General features: G+C 37.6%; 2 protein-coding genes across 4 annotated transcripts in view; both read left to right on the top strand.

The window, feature by feature from the left end:
- Window positions 1-4,212, top strand: part of LOC127863740 (uncharacterized) — a 30,694-nt gene extending 26,482 nt beyond the window's left edge. For all 3 annotated transcript variants that reach the window (XM_052403379.1, XM_052403378.1, XM_052403377.1), the window contains exon 15: window positions 287-4,212. In XM_052403379.1, coding sequence (XP_052259339.1) covers window positions 287-473 — 187 coding nt within the window. In that variant the 3' untranslated portion in view covers window positions 474-4,212. The remainder of the gene's footprint in view (window positions 1-286) is intronic.
- A 9,667-nt stretch (window positions 4,213-13,879) lies between these two features.
- LOC127863738 (uncharacterized) lies at window positions 13,880-14,286 on the top strand. Its single transcript, XM_052403375.1, has 2 exons — window positions 13,880-14,072; window positions 14,177-14,286. Exons 1-2 carry the CDS (start codon window positions 13,880-13,882, stop codon window positions 14,284-14,286), a joined length of 303 nt encoding a protein of 100 aa, XP_052259335.1.
- Window positions 14,287-15,352: the final 1,066 nt, after the last annotated feature.

Here is a 15,352-nt window from a genome sequence, read left to right as displayed (position 1 = left end):
TCCCTATTGAGATCTCAATAAATTTGTAAAATATTTAAAAAATATTTCATCGTTATGGTGACAATAAACGATTTTGTTTGCTTGTTGGACATAAGTTCACTCTTTCGAACAGTATGTTTTATATTACTATTATGTTATCTAAGTTTTACACATGAAAGGAATCTAAAAAAAGACACAAGATGTTTTGTTGTGAGCGATATCAGATTTATAATATTAAACTTCTATGTTCAATGTCTATTCTAAAATGACTGAACAGTGCCTCTATTAATGTGTGAACTTGTTTTAGGATTTTGAACAAAACGTTAGATAGGGTTCAACTGAATGCAGTGACAGACATGCAAGTCGCCAAAGGCACACAAGTAACACCCAGTACCTCAAAGCCATTTTTACCACCATTTGCACAGCCATGGACTCAGTTTATGGGCAAGTCACATGACAGTATTTATCCAAAAAACCTAAGCACTATTTTATAATGTTTTTGGTATTAATGCCTTTTTTTGTATATTGATGTTTTGATATTGTTCATATCTTGTTCTATTGATGTGCCTTTTTATGTGCTTTTTTGATAATTTGTTAATTGCAAAATGTTATTTTCAGAGAATATTTTTGATATTGTACATAAATTTAAGTCTTTAAAATTTAAAAAGCACAGTCTGGATATGTTATAATGTTACATAGATGGATGGCACCAGAATTGAGCTTACGGTAATACAATAAGTAGAATAATTAGAAAATGTGTATGAAACTACTGTTAAACTTATTTACTTCTTTAAATGAAAGTCTGTGTATTGCAAAGTGATACCATTAATTACTGACAACCATGTTAAACATTTCTTGATCTTAAAACATTGTTTAATCATATTTCAAAGACAACTTTATTATTTTAATTCAATAATTTACAACTGGTTCACCATTTGGTATATGAATACATTAATGAATGTTTATTTTAAAGTTTGCACCACTATAAATTGGACTTAAATTTGGATATCTCAAAGTCAGTGTATATGATTTTCAATTTTGTTATTACAAGGATAAGCAGTCTGAAATTTAACATAACAAATGAACATCACTCTTGGAAAATGAGGCCTGAAGCTCATGCTTAAAGTATGGTCCCATATCAGCCTGTGCAGACAGCACTTTCAAGACAACACTTTCCGTCTAAACTTTGGCTAAAGTTTTTGCAGAGAAACTTCCTTTAAACAAAAAGACCAGAAAAACCGGAAAGCGTAGTCCTTGATAAGCCTGTACAGACAACACTATGCACATGCATTAAGTACAGTGTTCCCAGAGCGATACTCTAAAAGAGGTTGTAGACTTATTATCCCCTGCCAAAGGCGGAGGGATATAGAATTGGCATTTTCTGACTGTCAGTACGTCTGTCACAAAAATTTGAAACAGCTATTTCTCAGAAACTATATAAGATATCAACACGAAACATTATGGATATATAGATATCAATGCAGAGAGGCGTCATGCACAAGAACCAAAACCCTACACTTTCTTAAATAAGAGTTATTGCCCTTCGTTTTTTGTGTGATGTAACTTTTCAGGACTAAATCTCAGATACCATGCAAGATTTCAACATGAAACTTCAAGGGTGTGTAGATATCAATGAGGAGCATTGCCTTGCACAAGAACCATAATCCTACAGTTTCTTAACTAAGAGTTATGACCCTTTGTTTTTTGTATGATGTAACTTTTCAGGGCTCTATCTCAGATACACTACTATATTTCCACATGAAACTTCGTGAATGTATAGAAATCAATGAGGAGAATTGCAATGCATAAAAACAATAGCCCTACTCTTGATTTTTTTACAATTATACAGTATACCAAGAGATTTTTACCCCTTCATGAACATAATTTATTTAGCAGGGGATATCACTTCAACAAATTTGCTTGTTTTACATTTGGTACTATGTCTTCCTTTTTTGTTGTACAATATTGTATACAAATGTTTGCTTTATAAGAAATGCTGCAAAAAAGTATTTTATTTATAATTTATGATATGATTCTCAAAAGCTATTTATATCTACTGACTATCTTTCTGTGAAACATGATCTGCTTTGTTGTACTATTTTGTAGAAATAAGTCATGTTAAGGAACATCTAACTATGCATTTAGTAGCCTCAAAATGGATTTAACTCTTTCCTTAACTTTTTTTTCATTCCTGTAATATAATGCAGTGTTACATATAAAAACTTATTAATTAATAAGCAGTACGGCAGTTTTACATATCAAAACTTTGCTCAGCTATTTTCATTACAGCGTAACAGCACTATAAATTATCAAAACTGTTAAGCTATGTGCAGTATGGCAGTGTTACATATCCCAACTTGATCAGCTTTGTTTAATACAGCCATGTAACATATCAAAAATTGATCAGCTTTGTTTAATATGGCTGTGTAACATATCATGTCTTGCTCATCTTTTTGCAGTATATCAAATAAAACGTGTTCAGCGATACGTAATACAGCAATGTTTAAAATCAAAACTCAATCAGTTATATGTATTATTGAATTGTTACTCATCAAAACTTGATCAGGTATGTTTAACATGGCAGCGTTACATATCTAAACTGTTTCAGCTATTTTCAGTTCTACAGTGTAACATATCGAAATGTGATCAGTTATGCGCACCACAGCCATGTTAAATATTAAAATTTATTGATCTCTTTGCAAGTAGGCAGCGTTATGTATTGAAACTTGATAGAGCTATTTGCAAGACAATGAAAATGCATGAGCACTTTATCATCATTCTTATTTATAAGGTGTTGTTTTTATGCCCCCGAATCGGAAGATTGGGGGCATATTGTTTTTGGCTTGTCTGTCTGTCATTCATTCATTCATTGTGTGTGTCCCAAAACTTTAACCTTGGTTAAAGTTTTGCAATAACTTTTGCATTATTGAAGATAGCAACTTGATATTTGGCATGCATGTGTATCTCATGGAGCTGCACATTTTGAGTGGTGAAAGGTCATCCTTCAAGGTCAAAGGTCAAATATGTGGCTTCAAAGCGGCGCAATAGGGGGAATTGTGTTTCTGACAAACATATCTCTTGTTCTAATATGTTTATTTTTACATTTGTTTACCATATTTATTTATTTTTACATTTCATATAGGATTTTGTTCATTCTTTTAAGCACAAAATTGTACACATATATTTTTTGTTTTATATTTCTTTATTTCTGTGTGCCATGAAATTGAACTCCTATGAGTTTATTTGCTTTATAAACATAATATTATATTAATATTGATTATGTTTGTAAAATTATATGTTTCAGTACTATTTTATTCATGATGACCAATTCATCTGCCATAATACATTCTTTTTTGTCACTTAACAAGTCAGTGGTTATATATGCTTCCTATATAATTTTTTATGGCTAAACTATGAATCTGATAATCACATGAGCTGTGCTCTGGTACAAGTGCTTAATCATTCCATTTATACTTTTGTACATTCCAATAATCCATTTCATACACCTCAATGTTGTTTGCTCCTTTGCTTCTGTTCTATGATATAATTTTTTGTTTTTAAAGCTCATGTGTTTACAATATAGTCAGATCAATAGTACATGCCCAAATGTCAGTGTCTACATAACGCTCTAGGTAAACATGCAACATCTCCTCAGCACTGTTTCTTTTACTGGCACACAATTGAACTTTACACACTTTTGGGGGTCATTATGTGACTAGTCATTATCCCCTGCCACAGGCGGAAATATGTAGAATTTGCGTTGTCCGCCAGTCAAAAAACTTGTATTTGGCGGGGATATAAATTAAATCAATTTGCTTGTCATTTTAGGTGACTGATAGATAATGTAGATAATACTATCAAGGTGAAAGAATAGTTGAGCTAACTTTCTTGGGGATAGCTTGTTGTTATATAATAGTCAAGTGCATGATATCGGCTCATCAGTAATCAAGAATCATTTAACATGTGTCTTTTGTAGCCTTTATCGGTCTTAATGCTAAATCAATCATTAATAGAGTGTGATTACACTTTTATTTATTTTTGAACCTTCATATATCTTTTTTGAAGTCAACTGTTTGAAGATTATGTATTATTGTGTTGTGTGTGACAAAGTTGGCTGGAATTGCGTTTTGTACCTGTGAAGGTTGCACGTTTGTTTTACATTTAGTTTTTTACATTATGAGAATATGTTTTTCTTGTAATTACATATCATGCAATAAAATAGTTTGGATATTATTGTTAGTTTTTCTTATCTTTCTTTATTTTAACAACGCTTCCATCCAGACATGACACTGCAGGTCGTATGGGATCATAATGGTACAAACTAAGTAAATTATACTCATAAAACAAATAACTCTCAAGAGTAAAATGTATTGTTTGTTTCTTGCTCTGTATAAACTGTGGTTTTATAAGTGTCACAAGACAATAAGTATAACTGTGGGTGCATTGACATAATTGTATGTTTTTCAGGCATTGTGATGATGGAGGAATGCACTCCAGGGGCCATGTTTCTCTTCAAATAATATAATAAAACTAATTTCAAATTGTTTAAATATTTTTTTATTAGTTTTTGCAGGCATATTTGTTCATTGCATCATGTTGAAATATATGGTTAAATATTGTTTATGATAAAGCTACTTTAAGTCTTATAAATGTTGCAGGGCAAGAAAATTTTGCTATTAGTCGGATGCTCGAACCCTGGAATAGCTTTGAGGGCAGCAAATGCTCTCTCGACCGAGCTAACCTGGTTACAATAAAAACTCTTCACTAAGGTGTACCAAGTTTATTCATGTAAATTAAATATACACCACTTAAATATGTATTTGTCCTAAAATATGGGGTGCTATATAATTAACCATAGGCCTCTAAGACTATGCGCAGGTAATGCCAAAGTCCTCCTGTGCCAAGTGTCGCAGGGTCAGAAAATTGTGTGACGAGCCCTGGATACCTTGTTACCAGTTTGAGTGGTCACCCGACTGAGTTAAGCAGGCCACAACACAACCTCTCCCCTTACATGACCACGTTCATAGAGTGACATTAAGTATGTATGGCTGTGTCCATAAGTTGTTTTTAAAGAATTTCTACTTTTATTGCAATGAACCAAATACTAGAATTCGATTTTTTTTATCACGCAATTAAACAAATATTCCTGTTATCTGAATTGAACAAAAATGATGAATATAAAATCGAGTTTAGAAACTTGGACTCATGTTACTATCTATTTTCAGTATCATAGATTGATGCCAAAATTGTTCTAAATCAGACTGACATAGTCCATCATATAATTTAGATAATATAGATATCGCATATAAAAGGGCGACGATCGCTTCATAAAGGGCGACGGTCGCGTTCGGAAAGGGCGACGGTCGCGTTCGCAAAGTGCGACGGTCGTGTTCAAAGGGCGATATATCGCATATAAAAGGGCGACTGTCGCATTCTAATTTTTTGAAAGCGCGGCAGTCGACAGGCGATATTATTACAGCGATATTTGAACAGTACAAATATCGCGTGTCGCCGCGACTGTCGCGCAAAATATCGAGTATCGCTTCTTGCGTCGTGTGTCGCGGTCTGAAATTAGACCGCGATACACGAGATTCGGAAATGGGCGATATTTGAATAATAAAATATCGTGCGTCGCCCTATGAACGCGAGACACGACACACGAAGCGATACACAATATTTTGCGCGACAGTCGCTGCGACGCACGATATTTTGAGCGACAATCGCGGCGACGCACGATATTTTGCGCGATAGTCGCGGCGATGGACGATATTTTGCGCGACAGTCGCGGCGATGCACGATATATTTAACACGATATATCGCCTCTTGTTAAATATATCGTGCATCGCCGCGACTGTCGCGCAAAATATCGTGCGTCGCCCTTTGAACGCGAGAAACGACACAGGAAGCGATACACGATATTTTGCGCGATAGTCGCGGCGACGCGCGATATTTTACGCGCCAGTCACGGCGACGCACGATATTGTGCGCTACAATCGCGGCGACGCATCATATTTTGCGCGCCGGTCGCGGCGACGCACGATATATCGCCTCTTGGGCTACCTCGTGTTATATCGTCTTAAATATATCGTGCGTCGCCGCGATTGTCGCGCAGAATATCGTGCATCGCCGCGACTGTCGCTCAAAATATCGTGCGTCGCCGCGACTGTCGCGCAAAATATCGGGTATCGCTTCGGGTGTCATGTGTCGCCATTGATGAAAAAAGGGCGAGATTATAGATGGAACAATCCGGATTCCGTAGATCACGTGTGTTATTTTAAATCAAAATCTTAACTAATTACTGTGCTATTCAAGTTTGAAATGTGTTGCGTTAGAAAAGTCTGCAAGTGTATAGTGTCATATCGAGATTCATATACACTCTCACACGCCAGTTGATTAACCTACTGTTTGCTACTACAGCGGGATACAAATTATAATACGGGAATCACACATTCATAGCCGCGTCAGATGAATGTACGTCTTATGACGTTTCGGCCAGCGTAGCTCAATCCCAGCATATGCATTTGCGTAGTCTGGTCAGAGGCGATGCTGTCTGCTATAAAATCACTTAATGTTTTATGGTCTCATTATGTATCGCCTGATCAGTGTGAGAAATGCGCAGGCTGGGTGGGCTTTATATATGAAGGGCACATATGGCATAAGATCCATTTTCGCATGACGCGGGTCTTTTTTTAATCTCATTGCGAGGTGTAAATGGCATATTTTAGCACAATGCATTTCGATATAAAATGGAATTTAAAAAAAAAGCAAATACAGCAAAATGGCAAATAAGGATAGTATAATCAGGCGTTCAGGAACGATTTCATGCTGACCGAGTAGGCAAACATTTGTGGTTAGATAATTAAACGATTTTCTCTTGACGTGACATTATACTATTTCGGTCGTGTTTTCTCATCTTGAAAGCAAAACTGCGTTTATCTATAGTCAACAATGTCTTCCCCTAGTGACCGAGAACAGACCCTGAAATTCTTCGAGATGGATTTAAACGCTTGATTGTAACTGGGCCACAATTAGTGTCTACGTGTCATTTGAGTGAGTAGTCCTGAATTCCGTACATCGAACGGTGTTACGCTGCGCACAGACATAGTGATGCAGCCAAATTACAGTGAATTTCTCTCGAATCAGTCTTTTAAAATATTTGTATTTACTCATTCGTGCCTGTTGGCGTTATGTAAAGGTCATGTAAGGTGAAAAACTGGGTAAATCAACCTCGCCGGAGAAGTGCACGAGTGTTCTATACCGATGTTAAGGTAAGATACTGGTTGAAACCGTGTGAACTACTAGGATATCACATTTTATTACTATAAATAGCAACAAAATGACGTCGCGCGCGCGGACCGTTATAAATATAAATATAAATTATATCTGCCCGCTGAGCCGGGCTGATTTTTCATATCAGAAAAGAATGGGATCGCGCGGCTTATACAGAACAAATGGCGTTCACATTCAGTCTTAGCCGACGGTGATCAATAAAATCAAGCCCCAACTCAATGAAAGAATCGAACATAATTGTAATGACACGTAGCACACAGTTTGAATAATACAAATATCGATCGAAACTGAAACTTCTCTGTACATTAAATTAAATCTATTTGTGTTTTAACAAGATTAATCAAACAGCAAAATTTATATTAAAAGACAAACCTCGATGACAACTTAAATCCGGTTCTTATAATAATAAAATAACAAAGATTTGTAATTCCATTTTCTGTTATTCCATCCGTTTATCTATATTAATTTTAAATCACAATTTTTTTAAACGTTTGTATCGTATGCTTAACACTGTCACCGAAATCACGATTTACGAAATCGAATGTCGAGGCGATTACAATAATTTTATATCTATCGAAGCTCCCAATTATGCATGAAAAGCACAAAATCCGAAGTACGTTTTGGAATCGTTCGATGCTAAATAAATATTTAACTGTTAAATAAAAACCACGTCCGAAGTTTTGTCCTAAAAACAAGAGAATCTAGCTAGTTTCGTCATTGAAATTACGTAACATAATCGTCGGACCCATTCCGCTACTCTCCATGTATCGATGGAGAGTAACGGAATGAATTAGTCGTGGGTATCCGACGATGACGTCACATGATATACGGCATAACTTGCGTAATCAACTGAATGAAGATAAAAGCTGGTTCTGTTTAAATTGTATTGAAGGACCAAAATAATATGATGTTTTGCGATACAAACGATAATACACGGCAGAGCTGGGCCGGACGTCTAAAATCGGCCCTACCCGCATAATGGCCCTCGGGCCGTTATGTCGGTAGCGGGCCGATAATAGACGTTCGGTCATATCTGCCGTGTGTTTTTGTCTAAGTAACACGTAATGCATCAACAACAAAGTAAGGGTAAACAGCGCTGTCTTTATGACTACCTATTTCGTGAGTTAAAACTACTGCTCGCATATGTATTTGTTATTTATTTTCTTCAATTATCTTATTGTATTTTTTGAATTGTATATGGTGTCAAAAAAAGTTGTATAAAGGGAATTCCCATCACGAACTTACAAAATGTATATTCTTAGTGTGATAGGTATTCAATATTAAAACAATGTTCATCTAATATGATGGCGATTGCAAATTTTATTTTATATTAACTGGTTCATATTATACCATTTTCATCATATTTGTAATGCTTTCAGGCCGTCAAAGAAGAGACATGTTGTTGTTATTTTGTTATCTCTATAACATAGAGGTTTATTCGGACAACCGCTATGCTTTTTACGTGTATATCTTTTGCTCGATCAAATTTAAGTGGGCATCAAACGGTTGGCGAAGACTGACCTTGGAAACAAGGAGAATTCAGACCGGCGGGAACCGAAAAAATGTCTGGATTGCGCTCATGTGATTTTAATTTAACCTAGAGGATCTTTCTCGTGCCGGATTGTTCATTATTGCAAAGTGAATTCGCTGAAAGAGGAATCGAGTTTATGCCACCACATTTAAATTCTTATTTCTGTACAGGTGGCCGTCCGATGTCTGCACAGGCTTTGCCCGATACCTAGATGATTACTGAACATTGCTCAGTGCCTTTCCTGCCACTAGATGCCTACACGATCTTATTCGAAATCGAACGATGTTTTACCGTATAAAACCTTTACCCGATTTACCTTGTCCCACTCCAAAGCAAATTAAAAATGCCTATGTGCAAACAGCATAAAACCAGAACAGCCTTCAAGTAACTCGCAGCCTGTTCAGGTTGTATGCTGTTTGCTGCTGATCAGTATCTAAGGGTTAGAAATGAAGCCTTTAAATTTGAATTTAGCAAGAAAGGTCTTTAATTTATTTTAACTTTCTATGGGAAAACACATGCGTCAAAATACGTTCCTCAGTGGTAAAGGGTTAAATATTTACAACCACTTCATGTGTTGAGTTGTTCTAATAGCGTGTTGCGCCTTTCTGAGATGTGATCAGGTAATATGGTAAGGTGTGAAACTTGATTGTTTAGAACATTGGTTGTCGGGATATTGAATTGAATGGATGTGTAGTTCACCTAATAAGGTAAATATGAAGTTGTGTTACGCATGCTGTATCGGTGTGTGCTTTGCAATTGAGACGGTGCTTGTGAGAAACATTGTGTTTTATAATGTGTTTAAGTTAATTGAAAATATTACATAATGATGATGTAAAACTAGTTGAAACAAAATAGTGTTGATGTGTATGTGCACTTTAACGGATCGTTTTGAACTTTCAACACTGTCAATTATCGTAAATGGAAGGTTTTCGCGCTGCAACTTATTTGTAATAATATAACACATTGTCAGTTGGAACACTTTTAAACTTATATCAATATATTTGGACAAAAAAATATTAGGGACAAATTCTTTGTATCCAATATACGTCGTGGGTGGTATCTCTAGCATATTTTTTGTTCAACAGCTGTCCGTGCGTTGGGATAAGGGCAGGAACTCTGAATGGACTCCGATACACCATCGCCAACCGCTTAAGGTCACATATACCAGTCTGAAGTATGGATCGTCATCCCTGCATTTGCTGTAAATACAAAGATAAGTGATATCATTTTTACATGTCAAAGATATAGTTATATAGACAGGTATATTTAAAGAGATAATTGTGATGTGCGATCGTCGTTGACTTCCTTTGGTAAGCATTACTGCTGTTGGTATGCAGGAAAATAACACTGCCCATTTGACTTGATTTATAGTGCTAGGACGTTTTAACATTGTTGGCGCTCAAACTCGGGCAAGGCTCCTCAGGTTACAGCGAGAAACGCACTTTTTTGCCCGCAAGCGTAAACACACTGACGTGGGTCGATGGTGCGAAAGCGAGTCCGAGTCAGCGTTTACAGTGTTTAAACGCCTTAGCTCTGAAAATCAAGTCTAATCAATAGCCTGTTTGTTCTGTTTTCCAACGACAATACAGTTTAGCAAAGGCAGTAAGTAAGGTCTTACATCATCTTATCTCGTTTTTTCATTGCAGCAGTATAACGTAACCTCTGACATTTTGTTGCAAATGGACGTATTCTAATTTACCTATATATGCTAATACGTGTTTATGTTATTTATCTGCAACTAATTTGGAAAATATAGCACATTGTCATTTGGAACACTTCAATTTAATCAATATTTTTGGACAAAATTATACTGGCGACGTATTCTTTGTCTGTATCCAATATACGTCGTGGTGGTATCTCTAACATATTTTTGTTCAACAGCTGTTCGTGCATTGGGATAAGGGCATGAACTCTAAATGGGCTCCGATAAACCATGGCCAACCGCTGATAGTCACATATACCAGACTAGAGTATGGACCGTCATCTCTGCCATTGCTGTGAATACAAAGATAAGTGATACCATTTTTAAAGGTCAAAGATGACGTTAAACAGATGCTTAAAGAAATAATTGTGATGTGCCATTGTTGTTGACTTCCTTTGCTAAGCATTATTGCTGCTGTTGGTATGCAGACAGACAACACGTACTGTCCATTCGACGTGATTTATAGAGTTAGGACGTTTTAACATCGTTGACGCTCGAACTCGGGCAAGGCTCCTCAGTTTACAGCGAGGGACACACTTTTTTGCCCGCAAGCGTAAACACACTGACGTGGGTCGATGGTGCGAAAGCGAGTCCGAGTCAGCGCTAACTGTGTTAAAACGCCTTAGCTCTGAAAACCAAGTCTAATCGATAGGGTGTTTGTTTTGTTTTCCAACGACAATACAGTTTAGCAAAGGCAGTAAGTAAGGTCTTGCATCACCTTATCTCTTTTTTTTCATTGCAGCAGTATAACGTAACCTCTGACCTTTTGTTGCAAATGGACGTATGTTTATTTACCTATAAATGCTAATACGTGTTGATGTTATTTATCTGCAACTAATTTGGAAAATATAGCACATTGTCATTTGGAACACTTCATTTTAATCAATATATTTGGACAAAATTATACTGGCGACGTATTCTTTGTCTGTATCCAATATACGTCGTGGTGGTATCTCTAACATATTTTTGTTCAACAGCTGTCCGTGCATTGGGATAAGGGCAGGAACTCTGCATGGGCTCCGATAAACCATGGCCAACCGCTGAAGGTCACATATACCAGACTGGAGTATGGACCGTCATCTCTGCCATTGCTGTGAATACAAAGATAAGTGATACCATTTTTAAAGGTCAAAGATGACGTTATGCTTAAAGAGATAATTGTGATGTGCGATTGTTGTTGACTTCCCTTGCTAAGCATTATTGCTGCTGTTGGTATGCAGACAGACAACACGTACTGTCCATTCGACGTGATTTATAGAGCTAGGACGTTTTTACATCGTTGACGCTCAAACTCGGGCAAGGCTCCTCAGTTTACAGCGAGGGACACACTTTTTTGCCCGCAAGCGTAAACACACTGACGTGGGTCGATGGTGCAAAAGCGAGTCCGAGTCAGCGATAACAGTGTTAAAACGCCTTAGCTCTGAAAATCAAGTCTAATCGATAGCGTGTTTGTTCTGTTTTCCAACGACAATACAGTTTAGCAAAGGCAGTAAGTAAGGTCTTGCATCACCTTATCTTTTTTTTCATTGCAACAGTTTAACGTAAACTCTGACCTTTTTTTTTACAAATGGACGTATCCTAATTTTTCTAAATATGCTAATACGTGTTTATTTTATTTACCTGTTTTCCTCTTTTATTGGTTACTCATGCATGGTTTTGTTAAGCTGTACACTTGACGTAATTTTGTCATCGCCAGAAACATGCAAATAATGTAAACACGTAAAGACCAAACATAATGTTGGGAGAACTTTAAATTCTAGCCTTTTTCAGGTGATTAGATTCGATATAAAGCTGTGATATGTATTTATGTCATTTACAAATGCCCATCATTATGAAAAAAATGTGTTGAAAGTAATACGTTAATCCTAGTATTGTATTGACAAAAAAAATCTAAACAAGTCTTCAAATGCGAAATAAAATACAGGCCCTTTTGCTTTAATGGGCACATTGACAGCAAATGCAGTATCATGTTTTCAAATGATCTTTTAGTTGGCAGTTATCTTAAGTAATTGAATGAATCATATATATCGTTTTATATTAATGAGAACACACATGTACTTGCATAATAGTTAAACTTCGTTCACTTTGACACCTTTTGGGAGTGAGAAATATAGTGTTGGTATTGTTCATGTATTAAGTAGAGAGTGAGAAGATACATTAATGGTTTTGCGCTTAAAATGCATACGTTTCTAGTTTCTGCATTTATATGCGGCGTAAATACATTGATCTGGTTTTCGATGTGTGTATTCGGCGGGGGTTAAATATGGAGAAGGAGAAAAAAACGCTATTTGTTGATTTTCAATAAAGTAGCGTTTAATTTATTTTAGGTCATTTTCCAGTTCATGTCAGATGGGACCCTGACACGATCCGGTTGTACTGCTGGAGAAGTATGGCGCAACGTTTACGGATGCCATGAAGATTTCTCAATTTAGCCGTTCCGTGGAGGCTGAACATCGTTGCATATTGAAGAAATTGGAGCGACTGAATAATATGTTTTATATTTATGTGTAAGAAACCCCGTTTAATACAAACACACATGCCTAATATGTCCATGTATAATTACTATTTATAAGAAAATACATTTTGTTAGATTAACAAGGAAAATAATGATGATTTGCAAGATAATGATGATGGTGGTTGTGGAAATGGTGATGGTGCTGTGATGATCGTGTTGGTGATGATGGTGGTGAATGTGATTATGGTGTTGATGGTGTTTGTGATGGTTGTGGTAATAGTGGGGACGGTGGTGGTGATGGTTGTTATGTTGGTGGCGATAGTGGTTACGGTGGTGGTAATGGCGATTGTGGTGTTGGTGATGATGTTGGTGATGGTTGTTGTGTGATAGTTGTGATGGTTATGATGGTGTTTGTGATGACGGTGGTGCTAGTGATGGAGGTGGTGATGTTGGTGGAGAAGGTGATGGCGGTGGTAATGGTGATGGTGGTTATGACGGGGAAGATGGTGATGGTTATGATGATGATGGTGTTGGTTAAAGTGGTTGTGGTCGCGATAATGATGGTAATGGTGGTGAAGGGGGATGGTAGTGGTGATGGAAGTGGTGAGGGTAATCGTGATGGTGGTAATGGTGGTGCTGGTGCTTGTGGTGCTGGAAATGGTAATAGTGATGATGGTGGAGGTTATTCGTCATGTTGTTGCTGATTGTTGGGGTGGCTCTGGTGGTGGTGGTGATGGTACTGTTGATGGAGATATAGGTGGTGATGGTGGTGACTGTGATGGTGATGGAAGTTTTTGAGGTGATGGTGGTTGTGAATGGAATGGCTGTGGTGTGGGCGATGACAACGATGACTGTGATGTAAATGATGGTTGTTATGGTGGTGTTGGTGTTAATTGTGAAGGTGGTGTAAACGGTGATGGAAATGGTTGTGATTGGTGGAGTTGGTGGTGGGGATGGTGATGAAAGTGATGGTGATGTTGAGTTTGTTGATGTTGGTGATGATGGTTATGGTGATGGTTGCATTGGTGGAGATGGTCCTTGTGATGGTGGTGATGATGGTGATTATGATGATGGTGGTGGCGATGATGGTGGTGATATTGGTGGTCAGGATGTCAGTTAATTGGTGACGGTGGTGGTGATTGTGATGATTTGGTGACGTTTGTTATGCTTGTGATGCTGACGGTGGTGGTGTTAGTTATAGTGATGTTGATCATTGTAGTAGTGATGATGGCGGTGATGGTAATGGTGATGGTTGTTGTGATGATGGTGATGGCGTTTGTTGTAGTGATGGTGGTTGCTTTGGTTGTGGTGATGGTATTGGAGACGTAGATGGTGGAAAAGGTGGTGGTGATAATTGTGGTCATTTTGATGGTAGCGGTGGTGGTGATAGTGGTTGTGGTGATGATGGTGGAGGTAATTGTGGTGGTGATGGTGTTGGCGGTATTAGTGGAGACGGTGGTGGGTTAGTGGGGATGTTTCGTGATTGTTTTGATGGTAGTGGTGGTGGTGATACTGGTTTTGATAATTGTTTTAGAGGTGGTGATGGAAATGGTGGTGATTGTAGAGTTGGCGGTGATGGTGGTGTTGGCGCTGATTGTGGTGGTGGTGATAAAAGTGTAGGTGGTTGTGATGATGTTTGAGGTGGTGATGGTTGTGTTGGTGATGGTGGTTGAGGTGTTGTTGGTGGTGATGTAGATTGTTGTGATAATGATGATGGTGTTGAAGGTGATGGTGGGGATGGTGGTGGTTATGGTGATGGAAGTGGTGGTGTCGGTCATGGTGATTGTAATGGTGATGATGGAAGTGGTGTTGGTGGTGACGGTTGTGATGGTGTTGTTGGTGGTGCTTGTGATAGCAATGTTGATGGTGGTGTTGGAAATGATGGCGGTGATTATGTTGGTTATGTTTTGGTGGTGGTGATGGAAGTCGTGGTGTTGTGAAGATAGTGGTGGTGGTGATAGTGAGGATGATTGTGATAGTGGTGTTGGAGGTGATGTTGGTATTGGTGATGTTTGTGGTAATATTGGTGGTGTGATAGTGGTGGTGGTGGTATTGGTGATGTTTGTGGTGATATTGGTTGTGATGGCGCTTGTGATGGTGATGATGATGGTGGCGGTGGTCATGATGGAGGTTGTTTGGTGACGGTGGTGGTGATTGTGATGGTGGCGATTTGTTGATGATTGTGGTGCTGATGGTGGTGGCTTTAGTTGTAGTGATGTTCTCATGTTACTTTCTGGTCGCCAAACTGTTATTATCGCTGTCCAATCCGTTCTGAGAATGCTTATGAGGGAGGGGTTAGCTGGCGACTATTATTTTTTATTGAAGTTGGTCAATAAAGTTAGCGTTCACAGCAGATTGTTTAACAAATAATTACAGTTTTACCATTTACATAATA

This window comes from Dreissena polymorpha, unplaced genomic scaffold (genome assembly GCF_020536995.1).
Source record: "Dreissena polymorpha isolate Duluth1 unplaced genomic scaffold, UMN_Dpol_1.0 chrUn032, whole genome shotgun sequence".
NCBI classification, from domain to species: domain Eukaryota; kingdom Metazoa; phylum Mollusca; class Bivalvia; order Myida; family Dreissenidae; genus Dreissena; species Dreissena polymorpha.
Note: the sequence above shows the minus strand (reverse complement) of the source record. Positions and strands in the feature narration are given on the sequence as shown.

Excerpts from the sequence above, each read along its gene's own strand:
- LOC127863738 (XM_052403375.1), top strand. The coding sequence starts at position 13,880 with ATGGTTGTGATTGGTGGAGTTGGTGGTGGGGATGGTGATGAAAGTGAT. Across the intron at positions 14,073-14,176 it reads TATTGGTGGTCAGGATGTCA|TAGTGATGATGGCGGTGATG; the intron begins GTTAATTGGTGA and ends TGATCATTGTAG.